The following is a 21,577-nucleotide window of genomic DNA, read 5'->3' on the forward strand; positions in this document are numbered from 1 at the left end:
AAATAATTTTACTGAAACAGTGGGTGGTAGTGTAAAATCAGTGAGCATCCATCTTACACTAAAAGAGAAAATAAGGTCAAGTACAAGAGAATGTATTTTTACATATAAATTAGATAGGTTGCCTTTGGTTTTCATACAACACAGATGCTATGGTTCAGAAAGGGAACCTGTTCTTCTATTACTTTTTTGAGTTTAACAAGTAAGCTTTAACAAATTTTCTTGTAGCAACTGAAAGCACTTTTTAAATTGCCTGCTGAGGTACATATACTCCTTCTGTTTCAGTAGCTCCATGATCTGTGCACTCCTCCAGGGGGGCAGCCCGAGGAGCTACAGACACACACTTGCTTCCTCCGGCTGCATCTCAGATCAGGGCTACCTAGAGGACTCAATGCTACTTCAAAGCCCCCTGGCTCAAAAATGTCCAGAGTTTCCTTGGGTCTCCTACCTCGTCTTCTCCATGCAGTCACACTAGAGTATTTCACCCTGCAGAGCAGATGATTCTATCACTGGAAGCACCACACAGTTATTCCTAGCACAATCCAGTTCCATGAGCTTCAGGAGAACTAGGCAATGATCACTGAAATAATACCTTAACATTTCAATTTGCCTCCTACACCACAACATTCAGGTACATAAATATAGGCTGAACATTTGTGCAATTAGTAGAGGTGCCCCCTGCATTCTGTAAAGCAGAACCCAAGCTTACTCACAGAGCTGTGAACAACACCTTCATGTTTGGTAAATAGTGTCAGCTGCATTTGCACGGCACACAGAAAAGGAGATGAGAAAATACTGTGTTCTGGCCACAGTAGCACACACTGCTGCATAAACCCTTCTTCTGCTCACAGCACGCAGCAAAAGCCAGCAGTGAAATCTTAGCACTCACAGAATTTTGGTTATGTTCTAGTAATGTGACCAGATTAACCAGCCATATTATAAGGGCTGTCAAAAACGTTATCTGATATGCAAGTGCACCAGCAACAACACAGGCTTTAAAAGCTTAAAAGCCATTTTGAGAATTAAACTACGATTGACAGTATCTCTATTTTGTAGTGCCAACTTTTTGAACACTTTGCATTTGTCAAGAAACATATGATGGTGTTGGCAGCAGTTCCCAGTTAGCACTGGTGCCCTTTGTGAAAGCCACCGCCTAAACAAAGAACTAGATATGGTCTCATCGTCAACAAATTTGAAGTGTCTCTGCTCCACTGGTGAATCATTGCTATCCTGTAGAAAGACAGAGAAAGAGTGCAGAATTCTGCAGTACACAAAATAAGCTCTTCACAGGTTTATTTGGCTGTTCACATGAGCCATTCTATCACTTGTTAGCAACTCCAGCTTATATCTACAGACTTACAGTAAGCTGAGATAGTCACAGTATTTAAACCTTCAAACAATCTATGCTGCAAATCTGCCAGCCTCCTGTTCATCAGAACGTTTCATCTCAGCTAAAAATTATCAGTTCAGAGGGGTAAGAGCACAGAGGTATACAGATGACTGTAATGCATTCCACCAGACAGCCTTTATGAATTTTTTAGCTGAACTTTCCTCTCTCCCTGTTGTTCTTGCCAACCACATGCAGAACATTTTAGAGACAACAGCAATTCCTTGGAGGTTTACATGCACTATTCAATTCCCAACAATAAAAAATAAAAAATAAAAGCCTTTTTCTAAACCCAGTTTCATCTCATATTTTTCTTCATCCTGAATTATAATTAGCATCCAGTACTTGCACTGCAGAACTGAGAAGCTAGCAGAAATTGCCACATTCAATTAGCACAGCAAAAGTAGCAAACTAGAAAGAGAATTTAATTCACTTTAATTCACTAGTTGGTTGCCACAAATACTCGTCTATAAAACATGGAATTCTGAATACTCTAGACATTATTTTCCTTTCATGAAGATGTTTGTTTACTTTGGCAGTGATTCTCTTGGGAGAAAGTCTAATGACTTCCACTACCAAAAAAATCCAAAACAAAAAAGAAACAGAAACTGCCACTAGCAAGCAAGAGAATATTAGTCTAGTGCTGGTTAAACTCCAGGGCATAAAGGAGAAAAAACAGAGTAGATCACTGCTTTGCATTCTTGTGACCAGAAACTATATCCTTCAAGTTTAACAGGCTTTTATGATGGAAGTCAGACTTTGAATAAAGCAAGAAAGCTGTCCATCTTCTGTGAATTTTAAGATTTTTAACCATAAAATCAAACAAACCAAAACATAACATGAGGGCAGGAATAAGAGAAAAAAGCAAACTATTTCAATCACTGGTATTAATTTTCCCCACTGCTTTTAATTTCATTTCAACACACAGTGATCTAAGAAAGGGTTTTTTTACCCAGTTTTGTCATAGCTGGGTAATTTATTTTTTTTTAATAAGAAAAAGCACCAGGAGAAAAGGTAAGCTACTGTAACTCAACAGGCTGTTCACTGCTGAAAAAGACTTCTCTACCTCCTTCCTAAGGGTACATGACTATTATTTTCAGACTTTTAAAAAATCAAGAACAGAACAGTGAATGAAGCACATTGTTATAAATCTTCAGACCTCTTTTTCCTGTGAAATGTCAAACCTCATCATCTGCTTTTCTATATGAATAACCTGCAGTCCCAGACTGTTTACCATGTTTCCATGGAAGGAAAATGTCATTAGCAAAAAGTCAGCTTTAGGGCTAAGAGGAAGCAGCTCTAGCAAAAGCATGTGAATCGTGTATTTTGTTACCAGTTAGAACAATGTGCTGTTCCTGGAATGCATGTGCAAGCTCATGTCACAGTTTAGGCTGAGCAACAAAGCAGGCACATGTCACAGGCCACAGGACAGCAGAGTGTGTGCTTCCCTAAACAGACTGATCCCAGGGAAGATGCAGCAGATCTTCAGCAGAACCCCTGCAAGCACCGCAGGACAGACAGCTGCGTAAAGAGAGAGGGCTAACAGAGACCCTAGGAAAAGAAGTAGATATGCAAAACAAGAAGGAATGGTGAAACAGGAAGAGAAAACAAGAAACAGACTTTTTTCCCTTCTTTTGCTTTTTTTTTGTGGCTGTAGAGCCTTGGAAAAGAGGTCAAATGGAGTAGTAAATCATTGCAAATGGTGAAAGGCCTATAAATATTGTGGGCTGTGGAAAGAACAACTTGTTGCATTACAAGCAGGCAATGAGCCTCTACTATGCTGAGCCAATCCACAAAAGATTTTTTGAAGTCAGTACTATCTGTAACACTTACTTTTAACTTTAACATGCAAAAAAAAAATCGAAAAAGCTGTGTTTAGTATTGGAATGAAAGCAAAGATACTTCTAATGTGCATATCTAATTGCAGCCCGTATTCAAAATCACAGGCGTGTGATTTTCCAACTAGCTAATAGGAGAGAAAAAGCAGATTCTACCAATAGTCAGAGCTATTTTGTTTTGTATACATTAGGCTCCTGATATTCCACTGTGTGTGTCCATTTATAAAACGAGGAAGTGCTGAAGTAGCTCTGTGTACATATCAACTCAACATACCATGTCTAAGTTTAATGACTTATGGTGCGTTCACAAAAACTGTAACACTTGTTAAGTGATATGTAAGTATTACAAAGTGTGGATCCTACCCCACAAAAGAAGACAGACCTTTTTAAAGGAGCTAAACCCACACACCACTCTGAAGTGCACAGCATCTCAGTACAATCCCATTCTTATAACCACTAAAGGTTTTATTGTTCAATCACAAAAAAAAAAGAACAGTGAGCCAAAATCCTTTCTCATACAATAATATCCTGTTCCTAACACTGGCCAATAGAAGATGCAATTCTCCTGGGTTTATAAAAGGAAAGAACTTAAGCTGTGCATGGCAATTTCTAGAAGAGATGATAACCACTCAGGGGCAAAACCACTACCTTGATGATCCCTTTCATGTCACTCAAATGGCAGCCAGAGGAGCTGCTCTGTAACCCTTAGAGTTTATTTTGTCTTTATGCAGTTATAGTTATTTTACATAGGTTAATGTGATTTGTCCTTATACTTTCTATTCCATTATAGCATTGCTGGTTATACTCACCACACAAAATTTAACACCCACTGCATGATGCAGAACACCAGACAATATGATCTGTTGTCTTTCAGGCCCCAACAAATCCAAGAGAGCTGTCAGCCCCAGCTCTACCACGGGCCTCCCAGGTGAAGTCAACGTCTGGCACATTTGTTGGAATGAATATACAGAAGCAGGTTGATTAATGGCTGCAAAAACAATAACTTATGTATATTTGGTTCTACCATACTGACAGCTTGCTTTGCAACATCTGTTTTTTTCAATTTACATATTATGTATAGTGATATTGCATACGGCTTGGCATTTGTAATGTTTGTTGTCTAGTCTAAGGAACTCATCCCAGCTCCATGACTCTCTTGCATTCTTCAAGTCACTCAGGTGAGGCATGGCTCTGCCAGCATGCTCCCCTCTTCAGGCAGTCTCTCTTCAGTAACCATCAGGGAACATGGAGTCCAAGACTCTCAGTGCACCCTAAGGTCTGGAAAGGCAAATTTTGTGGAGGGATAGAATGTAAGAATATAGTGCAGGAGGCAGTCTCACACCTGAGGAGTTGCAGCTGTGCTAATCACCAAAGATTAGGAACAGGCCTGCCCTTAATAGGCCACAGCTGTGCCCAATAAGAAGACAAGTGCTACAAAAGAGTGGGTTAGCTGGTTGAAGATTGCTGGCGTTTGTTGGTTGTGTCATGAGGTGGAGTCAGCTGGTTCTGCTGTGAAGAGTTGGAGTTGTTGTTGTCTGTGCTGGAAGAAGAAGGAGTCGGTGCTGTGAGGAGATGGCCATGAGAAATCACTGAGAAGGTATGGCAGCTTTGAAATATGATGACAACACAATTTTGGGAGTTCCTGTGTAGTAAATAGGTGAGGTACCTGAAGGAAGCATAACACATGTTTAGCTTGTTCTTACACATTTGTTTAGGCATTTATTTTCAGACGATATTACCTTCCCACTAGTCTAATCCAAAAAAAGCTCTCAAGCCTTCCCTAGAAAAGCTAGGATAAAAGAAAGCAGGAAGGAATCAAGGGCTTACAAGGGAGAGAAAAACATTAATGCAAGAGAGTGTAAAGGCCAAATTGTCCAAAATCAAGAAACTGGAGACTGGAGAGAGAAAACAAACTGCCAAGGACAGGACTCAGCACTTCCTGATGGCACTAAGGTGCCAGGTAAGAGACTTGCCTTGGCAGAGGAGAAGCCAGAGCGTGTGGCCTCAGCACACAGCAAGGAGTTTTGTATCTGAGGCAGAAGAGCCTGGAAGATGCTTGGTTTGATTTGGTACAATTGTTCTTGCTTGTATTAGAGTCAAGGTGTGTGCCACAAGACCAGGGACCACCAAAGACCTACTGGATTCTGCAGCAAGACAGCCAAAACCTTTCCTCATAATCAACAGAGATCAGGTTTCTCTCTCTGGAAGTACCTTTGTTAGGGGATGAATCATCCTTTGATAGCACCTGTCTTGTGTTTGTGGAACATTAGGCAGCTAATGCAGAGTGGACACTTACTTTTCACATGGTTAAAAATAGATGATCCTCACTCTGTGAAAGTTGACTTAACAAACACACGCAATTGGGGTGAGTGGCTACCATGCCAGAGATAAGATGTCGTGAAGGATGTGAGCACTCTTCTTTCAATCCATTTAGAAAATACTTGCATATGCCAAGACAGATGTTTTGAAGGAAGAATTACTAGAATTCAGGCTTGATTTAAAGGTGAGAGATCTGGAAGTTGAAGGTTACAAAAAAAAAAAAAAAAAACTCCTCAATTGAACAAGTTCCTACACACTTTGCAGAAATAGACAGCTGGTTATAGGAGAGTGCAGGGCAGCACTGCTTCCAGTGTTGTTAGACATTGCCTGAGAACGCCCCAGGTAGAGGACAACTTCTGTTCAGGCTTGCACACAACTCAATGTCAGGTGTATGACAGGAACACAAAGGGAAGCCAGATGCTACCAGTTCTGCAGCTCACCAAACTAATGCTTATGAGAACTGTGCTGTGAAGCAATTCACTCCTCCGAGAGGAGCCAGTCCTTGGCCTGTAACATTTACTCAGCATGCAACCATCCCTAAGGCCTTGGTCTGCCCTCTGGATTTTTTAGCCCTCGTAAGACTGCCAAGTTCTTGAAACAAATACCAACATAACAAGTAATTCTGGAGTGCTGTGCCATAATACAGCAAAGATAAACACGTATCAGTTATTCTTTGATGCAACAAATGCATTTACATATTAACCCTGCAAGATAGTATGGATTCTCCAATACATATCCACACGTTCACAACAACATCAGAGATGACTGGAAATACTTAAACAATTTTTCCCCCTTCTATGTTTTATATGCATATAGAAAATATATTCAGACTTAAGAAGAAATAATTGTTACACCAGCTCAGACCAAAGGTCCATGGGGCAGGAGGAATGCAGCTATCCAGTCACTGATAGTGGGCATGGACAGATGCCTGGAGAAAAGTTCAACAGGTCAAGCACATAATGACACTTTCCCCAAGTACTCACACATTCAAGAGCCCTGTATGAATTCTCTCACTGCTGAGCTACAGCCTTCCCAGAGCACAAAGAGAGGCCGCTGGTTTTAGTCTTTTCAGGGACATATACATTGACATCAACGTTACATCTGTACGTGCCAAACTGTTTATTTGTTTGCATTGAACAGCTGCCAAGAACTGTGCTTCCACTGTACGGAAAGGGTAAAACCCCACCTTTGATACTGGAATACCTCAGAAGCCACCACCCCGCGCCACCACACCCCAGCACGGGTTCCGCCCGAGCTCCCGTGCGTTTCCGAGGTACCCAACAAACAAGGTTTGTGCCAGGCCCCGTGTGTGTGGCGAGCAGGGGGTGACGAGCACACATTTCGCGGGGGCTCTGGACGCTGCAGCGCCGCACGGCACAGGGACAGAGATAGGGACAGCGACAGTCCCGCACCTCGATCCCAGAGGGGCACACGGCGCGCCCCGATCTTAGAGGGACACGGGCACATGGCGCACCCCGATCCCACAGGGACAATCCCGCACCCCGATCCCACACGGACAGGGACAATCCCGCACCCGGATCCCACACGGACAGGGACAATCCCGCACCCCGATCCCACAGGGACCAGGGACAATCCCGAACCCCCAGGGACAGGGACAATCCCCCACCCCGATCCCACAGGGACAATCCCGCACCCCGCATCCGCGCTCGGGGGGGCGGGGCCGGCCCGCGGCTGGGCGGGGCTTTGACACCCGGCCCATCTCGTGTCGCCGCGCTCGCGCTCCACCCCCCGCCCCGCCCGTGGCGCGTGGTCGTGCGTCAATGCAAATGAGCGACGCGCGAGGCGAAGGGGCGGAGCGATCCCGCTCGCGCCCGCCCCCAGTGAGCGCCTGGCGGGATCACGGGCGGCAGGAGAAAGCGGCGTCACGGCTGCCCCTGCCCAGTCTGTTGGGATAAAAGCCGATCGCAGCCGCTGCCGCAAAACGAAATAAAATCTCTTTATTTCAGGTGTTTCTCGCTTGATGATAGAAAGGTCGCCAAAGCCCAACGAGAACCTTCCGTGCCCAAGTGGCCCACACGGCTGACACCTCCCTCTGGCTGAAGTGGTAGCACCCACCCGGCCCGTCGGCGCCAGGGGGGCGGGCTCCCGGCCTGATGCATTATTCATGGTGGGGCAGGCCCGCAGGCTCATTACCAGGGTCCGCCGGGCTGGGGCGGTGCCCGTGACGTCAGTGTGACGGATGTTCCGGCGCTCTTAAGGGCGCCGCGGCGGCTCCAAGCCGGCAGCGGGGCGGGGGCGGCTGGGGGCGGCGGGAGCTTCGCTGAGGAGACCGGGTCGCCTGCCCTGTGGAGGTACCGGCGGCCTCCCCTCCTTCCCTCCCCACCAGTGCCAGGCCCGGGAATGCCCCGCTGTCCCCCTGCGGTGCGGTGTGGCGGCTGGGGGGGTCGGACGGAGAAGTTTCTGTCCGGGGGCAGTGACCTGTCCGGGCGAATTCCTGATCTAGTGGATCCCTGTGGGTGCGACTGCAGGCAGGAAGGGCCGCCTTACCAGGGGTCCCAGTAAACGAAAAAGAAGGAGAAATCTCTGATAAAATGGGCTTGTATCAAAAAGCTGCAATATTTTTAAAGCAGTACAGTGGCGTTGATGGGAAAGAAGAGAGCTTTATTCTATAAATAAGCTATTTTGGGACTTACATAGTGGTTTGCGATAGGCGGGTGTTTAAACTCTACCCCCGCCCCCCAACACTTCGCCACAAAGATTATTAATTATCTTTGTCTCTTTAGTGTGCCGAGGTAGGGGTTCACCTCTGCGCCGAGCCGGTGTCAGGGGAGCTCCCGCAGACGGCCACCTCAGCCCCTGCCCACCGCCGGGTCCTTCCCCTCCCCGGAGCGGCCGCAGCCGCCTCGCCTCATTCCTCCTGCCCCTGGCCGCCCACTGTAGCCGGTTCGTCCGGCAGCCGGGTCGCCGCTGCCCTCCCTGTTTCCCCTCAGCCGTCGCTGCTGCGCATCATCAAAACATGCAGGATGAGCTGCTCTTGGGGGTGACACAGCAGCAGCAGCCAGGCTGCGAGAGGCTGGGCAGCAGCCCCGCGTCGGGACACCCCCCTCTCGGCCACCCCTCCTCTGACTTTAAACCCTGTCTCAGCCCCCACCAGGATTTAAACAAGCAGCAAGCGCAGCAACCACAGCCGCCGCCTCCTCAGCTGAGCCAGAAGAGGAAAGAGTTTAAGCAGCAGCTCAGCAGCCCAGCCCAGCTCGGCAGCAGCCACCCCCTGAATAACCACCACCCCCCAGACTATCATCACCACCCCCCTCAGCAGCAGCAGCAGCAGTTCAGCCACCCCACTGACAAGTACCAGCAGCAGGAGCACAGGCAACAGCAGCAGCTCCAGCTCCTCAGCGCTCAGCCCCCGGAGCCGCCGCGGACGGGGGATCACTCGCACCACCGGCCCGTCGGCCCCGCCGAGCACCAGGGCGGCGCGGACAGGGGGGGTTTGGAGCGGCTCGCCCCTTCCTGCTCGGGGGGATCGGCGTCCGCGGACCCCAATGTGGGGGTGGCCGCCGCCTCCTGCGTGAATCCGCCTTCGTCTCCTCATCTGCAGGCGAGAGCCAAGCTGCCCCCCATGGAGTCCCCCCCGAACAGCCACTTACTGGGCAGCCCCGGGAACCTCCTGCCCGGCGGGCTCGGCTCTGGCTTCAGCAGCCTGCAGAGCCCGGAGATCCCCAGCCCCCATCACCAGAGCGGGGGCGGCTCCTCCTCGGCGGCTTCCCCTCCTCCTCCGCCGCTGCCCGGCTTCGGCACCCCCTGGTCGGTGCAGACCTCTTCGCCGCCTCCGCAGCAGACGCAGCAGCCTCCGGTCTCCAGCGGCGGCGGCGGGCAAATCAGCGCGATGCCACCCCCGAGCCCGGAGTCCGAGACCAGCTTCTACCCGGGGATCCCGTCATCGATCAACCCCGCTTTCTTCCAGAGCTTCTCGCCGGTGTCTCCTCACAACCCCTGCGCCGGGCCCTTCAGCAGCCCCTTCTCGGCCGCCGCCCCCCCGCCGCCGCCGCAAATGAATTTACCTCAGCAGCAGCAGCAACAGCAACAGCAGAACCGGAGATCCCCTGTGAGCCCCCAGCTCCAGCACCAACACCAGGCGGCGGCCGCCGCCGCCGCCTTCCTGCAGCAGAGAAACTCCTACAACCACCACCAGGTACCGGGCGGCGGCCGCGGCGGGGAGCCCCGGGGCGAGGAAGGGGGACGCGGGGAAGGGACGGAGGCTCCGCTGCCCTCGGTCGGCCGGCTGCGGGAGCCCGGCGGCTCCGCTCTCGCCGTCGCCGGGCGAGGCTGCGCGGCGGTGACAGCCCGGCGGGACCGCGGCGGCAGGGCGGGGCCGGCCCGGAGGGAGGGAGGGCACCTGCGCCCCCTGCCCGGTGCGGCGCCGAGCGGCCGGAGGGGTCGGCCCGGAGGGGTCTGTGGACAGCAGCCGCCCCACTGCCGGCCGCTCTCCCCGCCCGTTCCGGGTGGCAGGTGCCGGGGTGCTCTTCTTGCCCTCCTTGGTGCGCCGTCGCCTCCTGAGGGACGCCGGGGATTTACTCGGAACGAGAAAAGAGGGTTTGCGCTTAAAAAAAACCAGAGCCCAACCGCTTCTGTTGGTGTCTGGGAGTTCCGCCGTGAAAACGCCCCCCTTGTCCCCCCGAGTCGCCCTTGGCGGGCGCGGTGTCCCCGAACAATGAGTGTGACAGCTCCGGCCGGCGCCGCCCCCCGGCAGCCCCTTGCCCAGGCGCGGGCCGGCCCTCGGGCGGACGGGCGCGGGTCGCCAGAGCGGGGTCACATGCGAAAGTTGACGCCGTGCTGCCTTTCCAGGGCTTTTGACTGACATTGCTTGAGTGTGGATCTGAGGACAGCGCAGTGTTTCAAGTTCTGTTGCCGGTTTTAGTCCGATTTTATTCGAGGGGTTTAACAATCCCTTGTTGAAATGGAAGTTTACATTTCTTCCTGGAACAGAATATTATAAGAAATCAGTGAGAAGCAAATCCGTGTTAATATTACTAGCTGTTGCATTAGAAGCCCATTTTACTTCAATAATTTGCTTATTTATGAAAAGGTAAAGTTACATAGGCCTCATCTTAATTTTTTTTTCATTCTAGTATTAAATCCAGTCAGATTTAATCAGTAGAGATTCATTTGTATCAGAACTGGAGTCTCACATTGCATGCCTGTTGAAGAATTCATTACGATGCATTATGATTAGGAGCTGGTTGTCCTTAACATTTATAATAACCTTCTTCAAACAAATTCCAAGCAATTCTCCAACAGTGAGGTGTACAGGAATTTTCTCTCACTTACAACTTGTGGGTATACTTAAACAGGGCCATGACAGCATAGCTGGCAATATTAGAGGCTTGTTAACATTTGGCATTATCTCTGAAGGTTTGTTTCACAATAGAGTGCCTGCCTCTCCCAAAATTCCAACGCAAGTATTCAAGTTTTACAACGTAATTATCTATAATTATATAGAATAGGATGTTTTCCTGATCACTTGACCAAGAATGGCTTTAGTGGGTTTTTTTGTTTGTTTTCTGGGGGTGAGGGTGGTGGAGGTGTTGTTACAATTTTATCTTTCTGTCCTCAGAAAGTTCTTTTTTACCTGATACATAACATATCGACATGCTTTAAATTTTTAAGTTATTAGAATGCAGGTTGAGGGTTGCTTGCAGCTAAGCTTAGAGATAAAAGTACTGTGTTTTCACTTCACAGAACTGAATTTAGAATCATGACACACACCCCCACTGCATTTCTATGTTGGAGGAAAAGCGTTTCCAAGAACAGTCAGATTTGAGACTACTAAAGATAAAAACAGTTCTTCACTGTCTGTCATGCTTAGTGGATCTACCTCTTGGTAACATGACAACCACTATAGGTCACTTTTTAGCAGAAGTTTTATCTTACAAATAAAAACTTAATCATTTAAAAATTGTCTTTCTAAAAACTGCTTCCATTTCATATCACAGAATATAGTGCACTTAAAAGTGCATTTAGGAAGCTGTAAGGTACACCAGATCTGGATAGGAGAAGAAATCATCAAAAAAATTCTAGAGTACACTGCTGAATCCCACAGATTCATTACTCCAGAAATTATTCCATTCATTACTCCAGAAACATTTGAGCAGTGGCTTCAGAATAATGCATTTTAATGGAAATGTTCAGATAGCTCCTTCAAACAGATTCTCTGTACAGTAGTCAGTGCTCTTTTTGCTCTTATATGGTAATACTGAGACAATGATATTCAAAATACTGGAGTGGGGGGAATTAAATCTGCCATTTGAATTTTAATTTTCAAATTTCTACTCACTGTAGTGAAATACTACTACTCATTGAGTAGAAACAGAAATACTATTTTAATAATGATTTTAATTTATATATTTGAAAATTCTTCAATTTTAATTTATATATTTGAAAATTCTTCAATATTACTTTTGCGGCGATCTGATCATATAATAACAAGTAATGTATGACAAAAACGGGTTTCAGGGTTTTTTGAAAGTTCATTTTACACCCTGAAATTTTTCTTCTGCATAGCTTTAAAAGTGCTACCACTTGCTAAAATGATAATAATGATAAAAATTATAATCAAAATTGCCTGCACAAGTACTGCAGCATTTTTTGGGGAGACATATGAGGGAGTTGGAATGACTTTTTTTTTTAAATGAAGCTGTGTTTTCTTCCTTGCTTCAGTAGCTAATTTACATGTTATCAGAAGAGAGTGGTTTATAGAAATCTCTGTACATTGCTTACTTGGTGGTTGGTTGTTTTGGGGTTTGAGTTTTTTTAAGTAGAAAATAATTTCAAGTATTTTTAGAATAATAGAAATGAATCTTTCCTTTTTAGCCTCTTCTGAAGCAGTCACCCTGGAGCAATCAGAGCAGCGGCTGGAGCACAGGAAATATATCCTGGGGAGGAATGCATGGCAGAGACCATCGTAGAACTGGAACCATGGGAATTCCAGGAACTATGAACCAGATCTCTCCTTTGAAGAAGCCCTTTTCTGGTAATGTCATAGCTCCTCCTAAATTTACTCGCTCTACTCCATCACTGACACCAAAATCGTGGATTGAAGATAATGTTTTCCGAACTGACACCAACAGTAATACTCTCCTTCCTTTGCAGGTAAGGATGGTATACCTGCTGTGTTCATGGTCTTGCATAGCATTTTTACTTCATTCATTTCAAATGAGAACTAAAAAGTGGTTGCAGTCCTGATACTTGGTTTGAAAATTGTTTCTGTATGATTTTTAGTCTTAAATTGCAATTAATCCCCACGTGTTGAGTGTGTTCAGCAATATATGATTCTCACAGTTGAATGAGAATATTGATTGTCAAAAAACATGCAAGCTGTAGGCACTGATGAAGCAATAAAACATAGTATGTTTAATCCAGCAATATTTTCTGCCCATGGTAATGCTCATATTCTTAAAATTCCCTATCAACCTCAGGGTATTTTTTGTTTGCTTTATCCTTCTACTTACGTTTTCCTACTTTTGTAGATGGTTTTCAGGTCTTTGACATGTTTGTCTTTCACTGGTATTCTAGGCTGATATTTATGTGTCAGCAAGATTTTTTCCTCCACATGGTAGCACCTTTTATGTTTTGTTTTGTCTGGAGGCCCTGTGATTTAGAAGTGTTAAATGGAAGGATGTATCTTAGAACTAAAGATCTGAATTCACCTTCTGAATTTTGCCAGTGACATCTCATGTGACTTTAAATCAGTTAACTCCACCCTCAGTAATCTCTTGGTAAAGTGTTATTTTTCCCATTCTTCCCTATAATAATCGAGTTGTTCCCTGTTAGCAGAGGCCCTTCATTTGTCATAACTGTGACCACATTTGAGCTGTAATTGCGTAAATGGCAATCTAATGCTTAAGCAGCTGAACTGGAGGCAAAAGGTGCTTCTTTGGGCTGGATTTGCCTTTAGAGTTCTGGGTTTTCATGCCATTTTTCTGGTGAATTTGGCACAGGAGGCCATGTCCTGACACTATTCAGGTGCACTTGATACTTGCAGTGTTTTCGAAGCTTACCTGATTTTTGCATGTGCCAAATTTCTGCTGAAACACACCCTTGGACCTGATACTGTCAAGACAGATTCCATTAAATAGCCTTGCTAGCTGGAATATCGTAGTTGAATTACCTTTTGTGTGGGTAGAAAGGTTGGGGGGAAAATGTGTATTCTTCAGGAATTGTGTTCTATTAAGGAAAACAGATTACAGATAGATAATGCTTTGCAGTGCAGGGCAGCAAAAATAGTAGAACGTAAATACTGAAATCTGTCCCGAAGATGTTAACCCGAGGAACAGATATAAAAATATTAATGCCATCATACATTGCAACTGCTGTGACATAAACACCAGACTTCATACATGGCTGAACACACAGGTTGTGAATGTATTTGCTCATCCACTATGCCTTACAGGCCCAGGTGACCAATACTTTGAACATTCAGGAGCTTCTACAGCAGTTTTTGAGCATTGATGAACTCACTTTATGTCTAAACAGGCATCTTCTGCGTTTAGGCTATCGTCTAAATAATTCCTGCCTAATAAGCTAGGAAAGAAATCCTTGCAATATAATTTTATAATATCTTAATGTTTGTGTGTAGGAGTTGGCGGGTTTTTTTGAGGCATAATGTCAGAATAAGAAGTTGGGCATTCTTAATTCTTGGTTACACCTATGAGCACCAGACTACCAATTAAGTAGGCCTGTTTGGCTATATTTATGCTGTTGGTCTGTCTATGCTTAAATCTCCCTGACATGTATAAAGTCATAGTTGCAGAACACAGTAAAAATAAACCTCTTTGAAGGGTTGCAATGTTATCTACTGCAATTGTGGAAACACTATATGTTTCCATAAATTATTTTGCTACACTGTCATGTTCTTATTTTTCAGTTAGTACACTATTGTTATATGATTAATTCCTTGTGATGACTGTTACATTTTGCAAGTCATAATGAAAAAGTTAAATGGAGCTTAGAGCTCGTGCTTCTTTTCATCAGGACTTGTTGGCAATTGCAATGCTGTCAAACACCCATCTTGCTGATTTGTACTGTGCTTGTCTCCTTCCATAAAAGGCTGTGGTATTTAGATTGTGAGTTCTTAAAGATACAGTAGCAATTTCAGAAAATACTAAAAAATTAGTACAAATTAAATTTGGTGCTGTTTGGAAAGTCTAGCGCAAAAGCATTTATGTGCATGTAGAAGATACCTATCTCTTCCAAGCTTCCACAGAGCAAACACATCTTAGTGTGCTTGCTAGTGTTGGGATTCATACTGCATCGCTCACAGTTCAGCAGAATTCCTTTTTCTTTGGGCTAACTGCTGTAATAATTTTGTAGTGGAGGGGACAAAGCACCACTCTTCCAAACTTCAGCTTGCTCAAAATTAGCTATTTAAAAACTGACTTAGAAAAGCCAGTGCTCTCAGGGACTTTGTGTAATCTTCAATATTCAGCTACCATTTTTTAAAAATGCTATATATTTTTCCAAAGTCTGGATAGCATTCAGTACATTAGCTGCTCATCCATTTTTTGAAAAAACATGTACCTTAGGCAAACGTGATAAACCACAGGGGAATTGTATGCAAATTCAAAGCTTTGCCCTTCCATCAAACTTCTTTATTCTTTGGTGTTTGCATTGCTGGGTGGGTCCCAGAATAGAGCTGGCATCAGTTCTGATGAAAAAAAAAAACCATTTCTTGACATTAAACTTAATATACCAGTGACAATGAATGTCATTGATGATAAATGAGTGAACTATTATGAGTATTGCTTGTAGGGATGAAGGCACATTTCTCTACTTTTTAGTTAAACTGAAACATACCCCATATGAAGTTGAGTTCTCAATGGCCACATTAGTTCCAGAAGTTTTGGAAGACATCTCTTAGGATTTTTTAAAAGTTCAGCAGTTTGTTTTGGTTTTAAGTAAAAAATAATTAAACATCACGGCAACACTGATTTGAACATGAGCAAATTGAGCATATAGAGCAAATTGAGCAAGTTTTTCTTATGTGCCTCACTGTTAGAAGCTTTTCTGCCTTTCTCAGGATTTTAAGCTAATACAAACTGCATCAAATACAATTCTTTCATAAACATAAAACCTGTAGATGTAATTGTGTTTAAGTTCAGCCATCCTGTTTCCACCATTGTACTTCATATGGGGAAGGGTTGTTGCCTTGGACTTGAATCATTAAAGGGACAGTTAGAAATCTTGTCAAGTATTGGCACCCTGAATGTTAAGCATTTAATTGAGGGGCCTATTTCTCTGTCCTTAGAGAGAATCTAGGTTCCTTATTTAGATAATCTAATTCTCTAGAAGAACATACCTGCCACCACTGACCTTATGCAGCCCCTGGGATTCCACTTTAGGCACTTACATTGCATTTCAGGAAGTCAGATGATATGAATAGTCTCTTTTATTCCCTGACCTAAAGAAAAAAAAAAAAGGCCCGGTTATAGGGTACAAAGCTGAAAATATATTTCTAAACTTCTATGCAGGTGTTTTTACCCGAAAAACATGCTGCAGACATATCTGTGGATGAAACCCAAGGACAGAGATCATGTTTTGTATATCCACTTTTTTGATTTAAACTGCATGTATGAGGAAAATGATTAACTATTCTAACTTTTTACTTTTTTTTTTGAGAATTGCAGTTTCTGCTAACTCTATTTTGATTGCAAGCTTAGTTTTTCTTGCTGTCATGCAAATAGTTTTACTAAAACCTGTTAAAAATATTTAATACTACATATCAGTGTTTGACTACTTTCATTATAGTAAAAAACACTGCATTCTATGAACATGAATCTAATTTCTATGTCCCTTTTGAATTAAGGAAATACACCATGTTTCTGGGTGGTTTTCACCTTGATTTGTCCTTCCTGTTTGTTCAGACAAACAGTGTGTAATGTTCATGGTCCTGAAAGCTGAGTGTTCTTATTCTGTGTTTAAACATAGCTCTCCAGCTGGGGATTGGTATGGTGAGGCAGTATCTTGCACAAATGCAGATCTTTGTTTCTTTTTCTATTTCTTTTTGAAATGTGCTCAAGTTTTCAAAGGAAGCAAATCACATGAAAAACAAAATGAGGTTTAATGTTGTGTCACAACAGGTGTTAGTTTTAGATAATTTAAGCAGCTGTCATGTTCTTCTGCCTTAGAATCACTTCCATTTGGAAAATTTCAAATTTTCAATGTGATAATTCTAGTATCATTTCTACATCATATCAATAGCTAATCTAAATGATACACATACCAGTGAATATTAGGTGAAAAGCAAGTTTTTAAAGTTGCTTTCCTAATGCCATGTTTAGACTAGTAAATGTGGCCAATTTTTTCAAAGGTGTTGAGTGTTTGGCAGCTGATGTTAAACTTGAAGGTTTGAGATTATCTACCTGCAGAATTTTCTTACTTTTCAGAGTAATGTAATTGTCCAAACACTAAACAAACAGGCTTTACCAGTTTGTTTTTACTGAGGCTATGCTGGAACAGAACAGTTTCAGGGTTTTTAATGCAGTGGATTGATTACCTGGGACTGATTAAAATATCACACACAACCAGGTATTTGTGTTTGAGGACCATACTGGGGATATCTCTAACTGGGGAAAGCGGTCTGTGGCCATGCTTTTAACTTCAGGATCACAACCTTTGAATAAATAGTATAGGAGCTGCACAGATTAGCCATTCAAAGCAATCAATTAGTGGGAAGTTTGTAGGTCTTACCATGCAGATGTTTTTATGACTTCATATGATATAAGACTTTCCTGCTGCTATTTAAATTTTCTTGAGTTAAACAGCTCATTCTATCAATGCAATACAAAATCAGAGTTAGAAAAATTCAACAAGATATTTCACAGCCATGATAGTAAAGGAGTGAGTATATGATGGGTATTTTATCTCACCTTGTTCTGAGTTAAAATGAATTTCTCACCTAAGATCCATCCAAAAGTACATTTGCTATATGTGCTGATGTATTTGCACTTAAGTACTCAAGACTGTATAGATATTTCTAGATGTGGGGCAAGGGTGTGAGAAACTCAAAATTTGAATAACAACTTCTCTTTCAAATATCTAAATGTCCCTTTGAATATTTCATTGAAATTATCAATATGCAAATTTTCTAGATTTGCCACGTAAGTCAAGGTTGCCAAGACTTTAATCATCTACATAGTCTGGTGTCTGGTTGTTCCCAGGTGATGAAGACATATTCTTGAGTTGAAGTACTCCAGTATTGGGATTTTTTGTTAATTTTTAAATGCTTCTGTAGCTGGGAAGTGGGTGTGTCTTCACCACAGGACCCGTTCTTGGTGCGTTTTAGGCTCAATTTAGTTATGTAGCTGATGGTGTCATTTTAACTTCAAACACTTTGCTGTCAGGTTGGCCATTCACAGATGTCTGCCAGACATCTTTAGTTCATCTTTACCACTAATGACACTGTGCAAAGTAACCAAGCAATTTTCTATGTTGACTTTGAAGTCTTCCTCCTTTTTTATAGAGCTAAAATGGTTCCAATAGGTTTTCATATTTAGTTTCTCATTCACACTAGTTATGGTTTCAGCAGGGGCTTATGATTATAGTATATCCTCAATAAAATGAGAATGACTTGAAATTTAGAGCTTAGTAGAGGTATTTTAGAATATATGTGGGAATTGTTATTACTGCTAGCATTAACAATGAATGCTATATTCAGGTACTTTTTAAGGTGTAGATAGATACTTTATTACTAAATCACCTGTCACTTTCTAGTCTTAAAGCACATTTTTATTCAGGGGTCAGGTTTAAGGTGAAAAAAATGAAATTTGTTAATATTTTAGTGGGGGAAGCTGTTTTAAAAAGACTTCTTTAATTTAGCTTTTAACAAACTCAGTTAATTCATCAAGGTCAAAGTTGGAGTCCTTCTTGCAGCCAAGTAAGACCATACTTGAAATGACTATAAACTTTATGACTTTCTCCTTCAGCTCCTATCTCATGGTGCTACATTTCTTTAGAATATGAAGAGACATGTAAAGATCATTCCTTAAAGATACTACCATTTACAGATTTTAATACCTATGTTAGCATTCCATTTTTTTACTTCAAGTAGTCCCACAAATCAGTAGTTTAAAGCATGTTTCCAAAATTCAAAGGTGTCAAGCTTCTTAGCTATGAAGTAGTGATTGTGGTTCCAAATAAGCAAAATTATTCACCTCTCAATAGCTTTGGTTCTTGTATTTGCTTTATGCATAAGTGAAAATTTATAAGCTTAGAGATGTGATTGCATTTTCTGCAAATGTTCAGACAGGATAATCTTTGCATAGATTGCACAGATACATATAGAAGTCCTAAGCAGAATGTGACAAAAAAACCTATTTGTTCATGAGTTTAGTACTGAAACTTGCTCTTCAGAGAAAGCTGCCCTTCTCCATTTATGCATATTCAGATGCATGGCTTGGGGACTACTTCTCAAATGCATCTCTTTGGGTGTACTTTGCATGGCATTATCAAAAGCTCCTTCTAGCACCTGTATTCTGTGGGAAGGATACTTTGTGCTTTTCCTGTTCCTAAAATAACTACCATCTTCTGTAAACTTTCCTTCATAGATGATATTTTACTTAACCATATCCCTCAGTCTGCAGTTGTGATTCTAGTACGGGAAAGGTAGATCAAGCAGGAGTCAAACATTTAGACAGTTAAAAGTTAAAAAAATAGTCTGAGAATTTGTTATGTTTGGGAAAAATTAACTATCAGCTCTGAGGGGAAAAAAGCTAACATCATGTTGTGACACTCCACTGAGATACAGACCTTCTGACACAACAAGAATTCCCTTGCTTCTTAGCACAGGACTGATGAGCCACAGGGCTGAAAGAAATGGAAAATATTTAACAGGAATTCAACCTTGACAATTCTGGAGTTAGGATGATAGAAAGTGTGTATTAACATATATGCTTAGGTATCAGTGCCTTTGCACTACTGATTATCTTTATTTTTATTGTTTCAACATGGTTGATAAGCAGTTATCTTCCAAAACTATCAGAAACTGTCTTTAAGACAACATGGAAATAGTTCTAATTTTTGGGACTACTTCCATGTTGTTTTAAAAGTATGTCCAGGTTGTTTTAGAAGATAACTGCTTATCAGCTGTGTTGGAATAATGAAACTAAAGCTAATCCTAATTCTTGGGACTGTTTTCACAGCATGGAGATCTGGAACAATCATGGTCTGTGATAGTGCTTTTTGTGCTTGTCCTAAAAACCAACCAAAAGTGTAATGGAAGTTTTCTGATTCAGTAGTGCCTGCTGTGGTGGAATTGTCCAGTTTTAACAGACCTTTCTAGAAAATACTGGCTAGAAAAAATGCGGGTGTGTGACCCGCATTACTGAAATACTTCTAAGTTCTGCTTTGAAATTAAAGCTTCCTATTAGCATAGATGAGAACTGTTCTCTAGAAAGATATGATGTACATATTTGGGGAGCTCAAAGCAGTGTTGTAGCATTAGAAAGCTGAGCTGCACAAAGGTTTAGAATGAACCTTGTACCCAAAGAATTACTCCTTTAGAGACAGTTAAATTTCAAGTAGTGTTGCTTTATAGCGTGCAATTCATCAGTGTCATTTGGAATAGAGATGAAAGTTTTGAGGCACTGATTACCAAGATAGTACCCAAACTCACATTTGGGTAATGTGATGTGTGGGCAGTGGGATAGCAGAGTGCAATTCCCATATTTAAATTCTGCTGTACTGCAGTGCATTCACAATGTTTTGATATTGTGTGGTATCTGCCCATTGTATGTTTCCACTGCCCAAAATTAAGTAATGCAATTCAAGGAAACAAACCACAAACTTTCTAAAAGGGATGGGGAAAAGCTTATTTTTCCTTCTGCTTCTAGCAGAGCAAGACCTTCTGCTTTATATACACAGAACTTTAAAAATAGAATGATGCAGGCGTGAAGTTAGAATCATTGCACCATGTCACCCAGTAGAGCAGTTTACAAATAAATTGCAAGATCATGTTCCATGTTTTACTTTGCCATTCCTCTGTAAGATCTAGGACCCAGTAGCCCAGTTGTGGGAATTAACCATGGCTGAGCCCACAGAGTGTCATTAAGTCTGTAATAATGACCATTTCCCAGACAGTCATGTGTTACCTCAGCACATATGTATGTAGCAGTATTAAAATAAATAAGAACATTTGTAATGAGCCTGTTACAAAGATGAAACACCATATACACTTCAGTCTGCTTTTTACCAATACTAGCTCTTTTCCCTTACCAGCTACAAAAGTAGCAAAACGTGTTTTGTCTTTACTCAGTGTTGGTTTTTGCAAGGGCACTGGCTACCTACCAGCTAGTGCTGTAAACTGAATTTAAGACTTCATTAACAATCCTGATGAGATACTTTCTGAATGCTTGGGGACAGTAGGGAGCAGATCCAGCTTGGTCACTGCTCACACCTTCTATAGAAAGCAAGTTTGCTGTGGTAAGCAGGTTCTTTTCATTGTGCTGTTGAGAAACAAACCTGTAAGGGCATGGAAGCAGATTAGTCACTTCAGTTTCCTTTGGTGGTTCTCAGGGCAACTAAACTGAATAAAAGCCAGCCAGTCCCAAAATTAGGTTACTATGAAGTAAAATAGTGATGGTGACTTGTTGGCAGTCAAACCAGGTTGAAGATTGCCTCTTGAAGTGTCAGTGGCATTTGGTCTGGGGTATGGCAGGAGACAAGAGAAACCCTCCTTTTTATTTTTTTAACAGATTGCTTACCCAACAGGAGCCCATTACTCTTAATAGTTGTTTGAGATAGAGATGAGAAAAAAGGCTTCTTCCTCTTCATCCCAACATTGACTAAACTTTTTAAGACATGAAACTGATGAGTTTCATCATGGCAAAGCTGATCAGAAGTCATAGTGTGTGTCACCGAAAACTTCTGGTCCAAAGCTTAATTTTTTTACTCCTCCAATGTGAAGAATACCTGTTTGCTGAGGGACGTAGTTTGAAGTGAATCTGTGGTTCTGCTGAACTGTCGTGGAAAGTCACAGTGAATGTGGGATATACCTTCTGTCCCTATTATATACATACTA

The 21,577-nt window shown here is 42.9% G+C and overlaps 1 protein-coding gene and 2 long non-coding RNA genes across 5 annotated transcripts in view; 1 reads left to right on the forward strand and 2 right to left on the reverse strand.

Moving 5' to 3' along the window:
• The window catches only part of LOC134418797 (uncharacterized), a 109,730-nt gene extending 100,089 nt beyond the window's left edge, over positions 1 to 9,641 (reverse strand). Inside the window, exon 1 of the long non-coding RNA XR_010027856.1 lies at positions 9,567 to 9,641. This is a non-coding gene — a long non-coding RNA (uncharacterized LOC134418797). The remainder of the gene's footprint in view (positions 1 to 9,566) is intronic.
• Positions 7,797 to 21,577, forward strand: part of CPEB2 (cytoplasmic polyadenylation element binding protein 2) — a 51,424-nt gene continuing 37,643 nt past the window's right edge. Inside the window, exons 1-3 of one of the 3 annotated variants that reach the window (XM_063157656.1) lie at positions 7,797 to 7,853; positions 8,647 to 9,697; positions 12,376 to 12,654. In XM_063157656.1, the coding sequence (XP_063013726.1) occupies positions 9,125 to 9,697; positions 12,376 to 12,654 (852 nt within the window). In that variant the 5' untranslated portion in view covers positions 7,797 to 7,853; positions 8,647 to 9,124. Of the gene's footprint in view, positions 7,854 to 8,418; positions 9,698 to 12,375; positions 12,655 to 21,577 lie in introns of those variants that run through there. The other 2 variants (XM_063157654.1, XM_063157653.1) reach the window with 2 other exon arrangements.
• On the reverse strand, positions 15,165 to 16,101 carry LOC134418798 (uncharacterized). Its single transcript, XR_010027857.1, has 3 exons — positions 16,042 to 16,101; positions 15,911 to 15,961; positions 15,165 to 15,208 (listed from the first exon to the last, which is right to left on the reverse strand). It is a non-coding gene; the product is annotated as an uncharacterized LOC134418798 (long non-coding RNA).

Source organism: Melospiza melodia, chromosome 5 (assembly GCF_035770615.1).
Source record: "Melospiza melodia melodia isolate bMelMel2 chromosome 5, bMelMel2.pri, whole genome shotgun sequence".
In the NCBI taxonomy this organism is placed as follows: Eukaryota; Metazoa; Chordata; class Aves; order Passeriformes; family Passerellidae; genus Melospiza; species Melospiza melodia.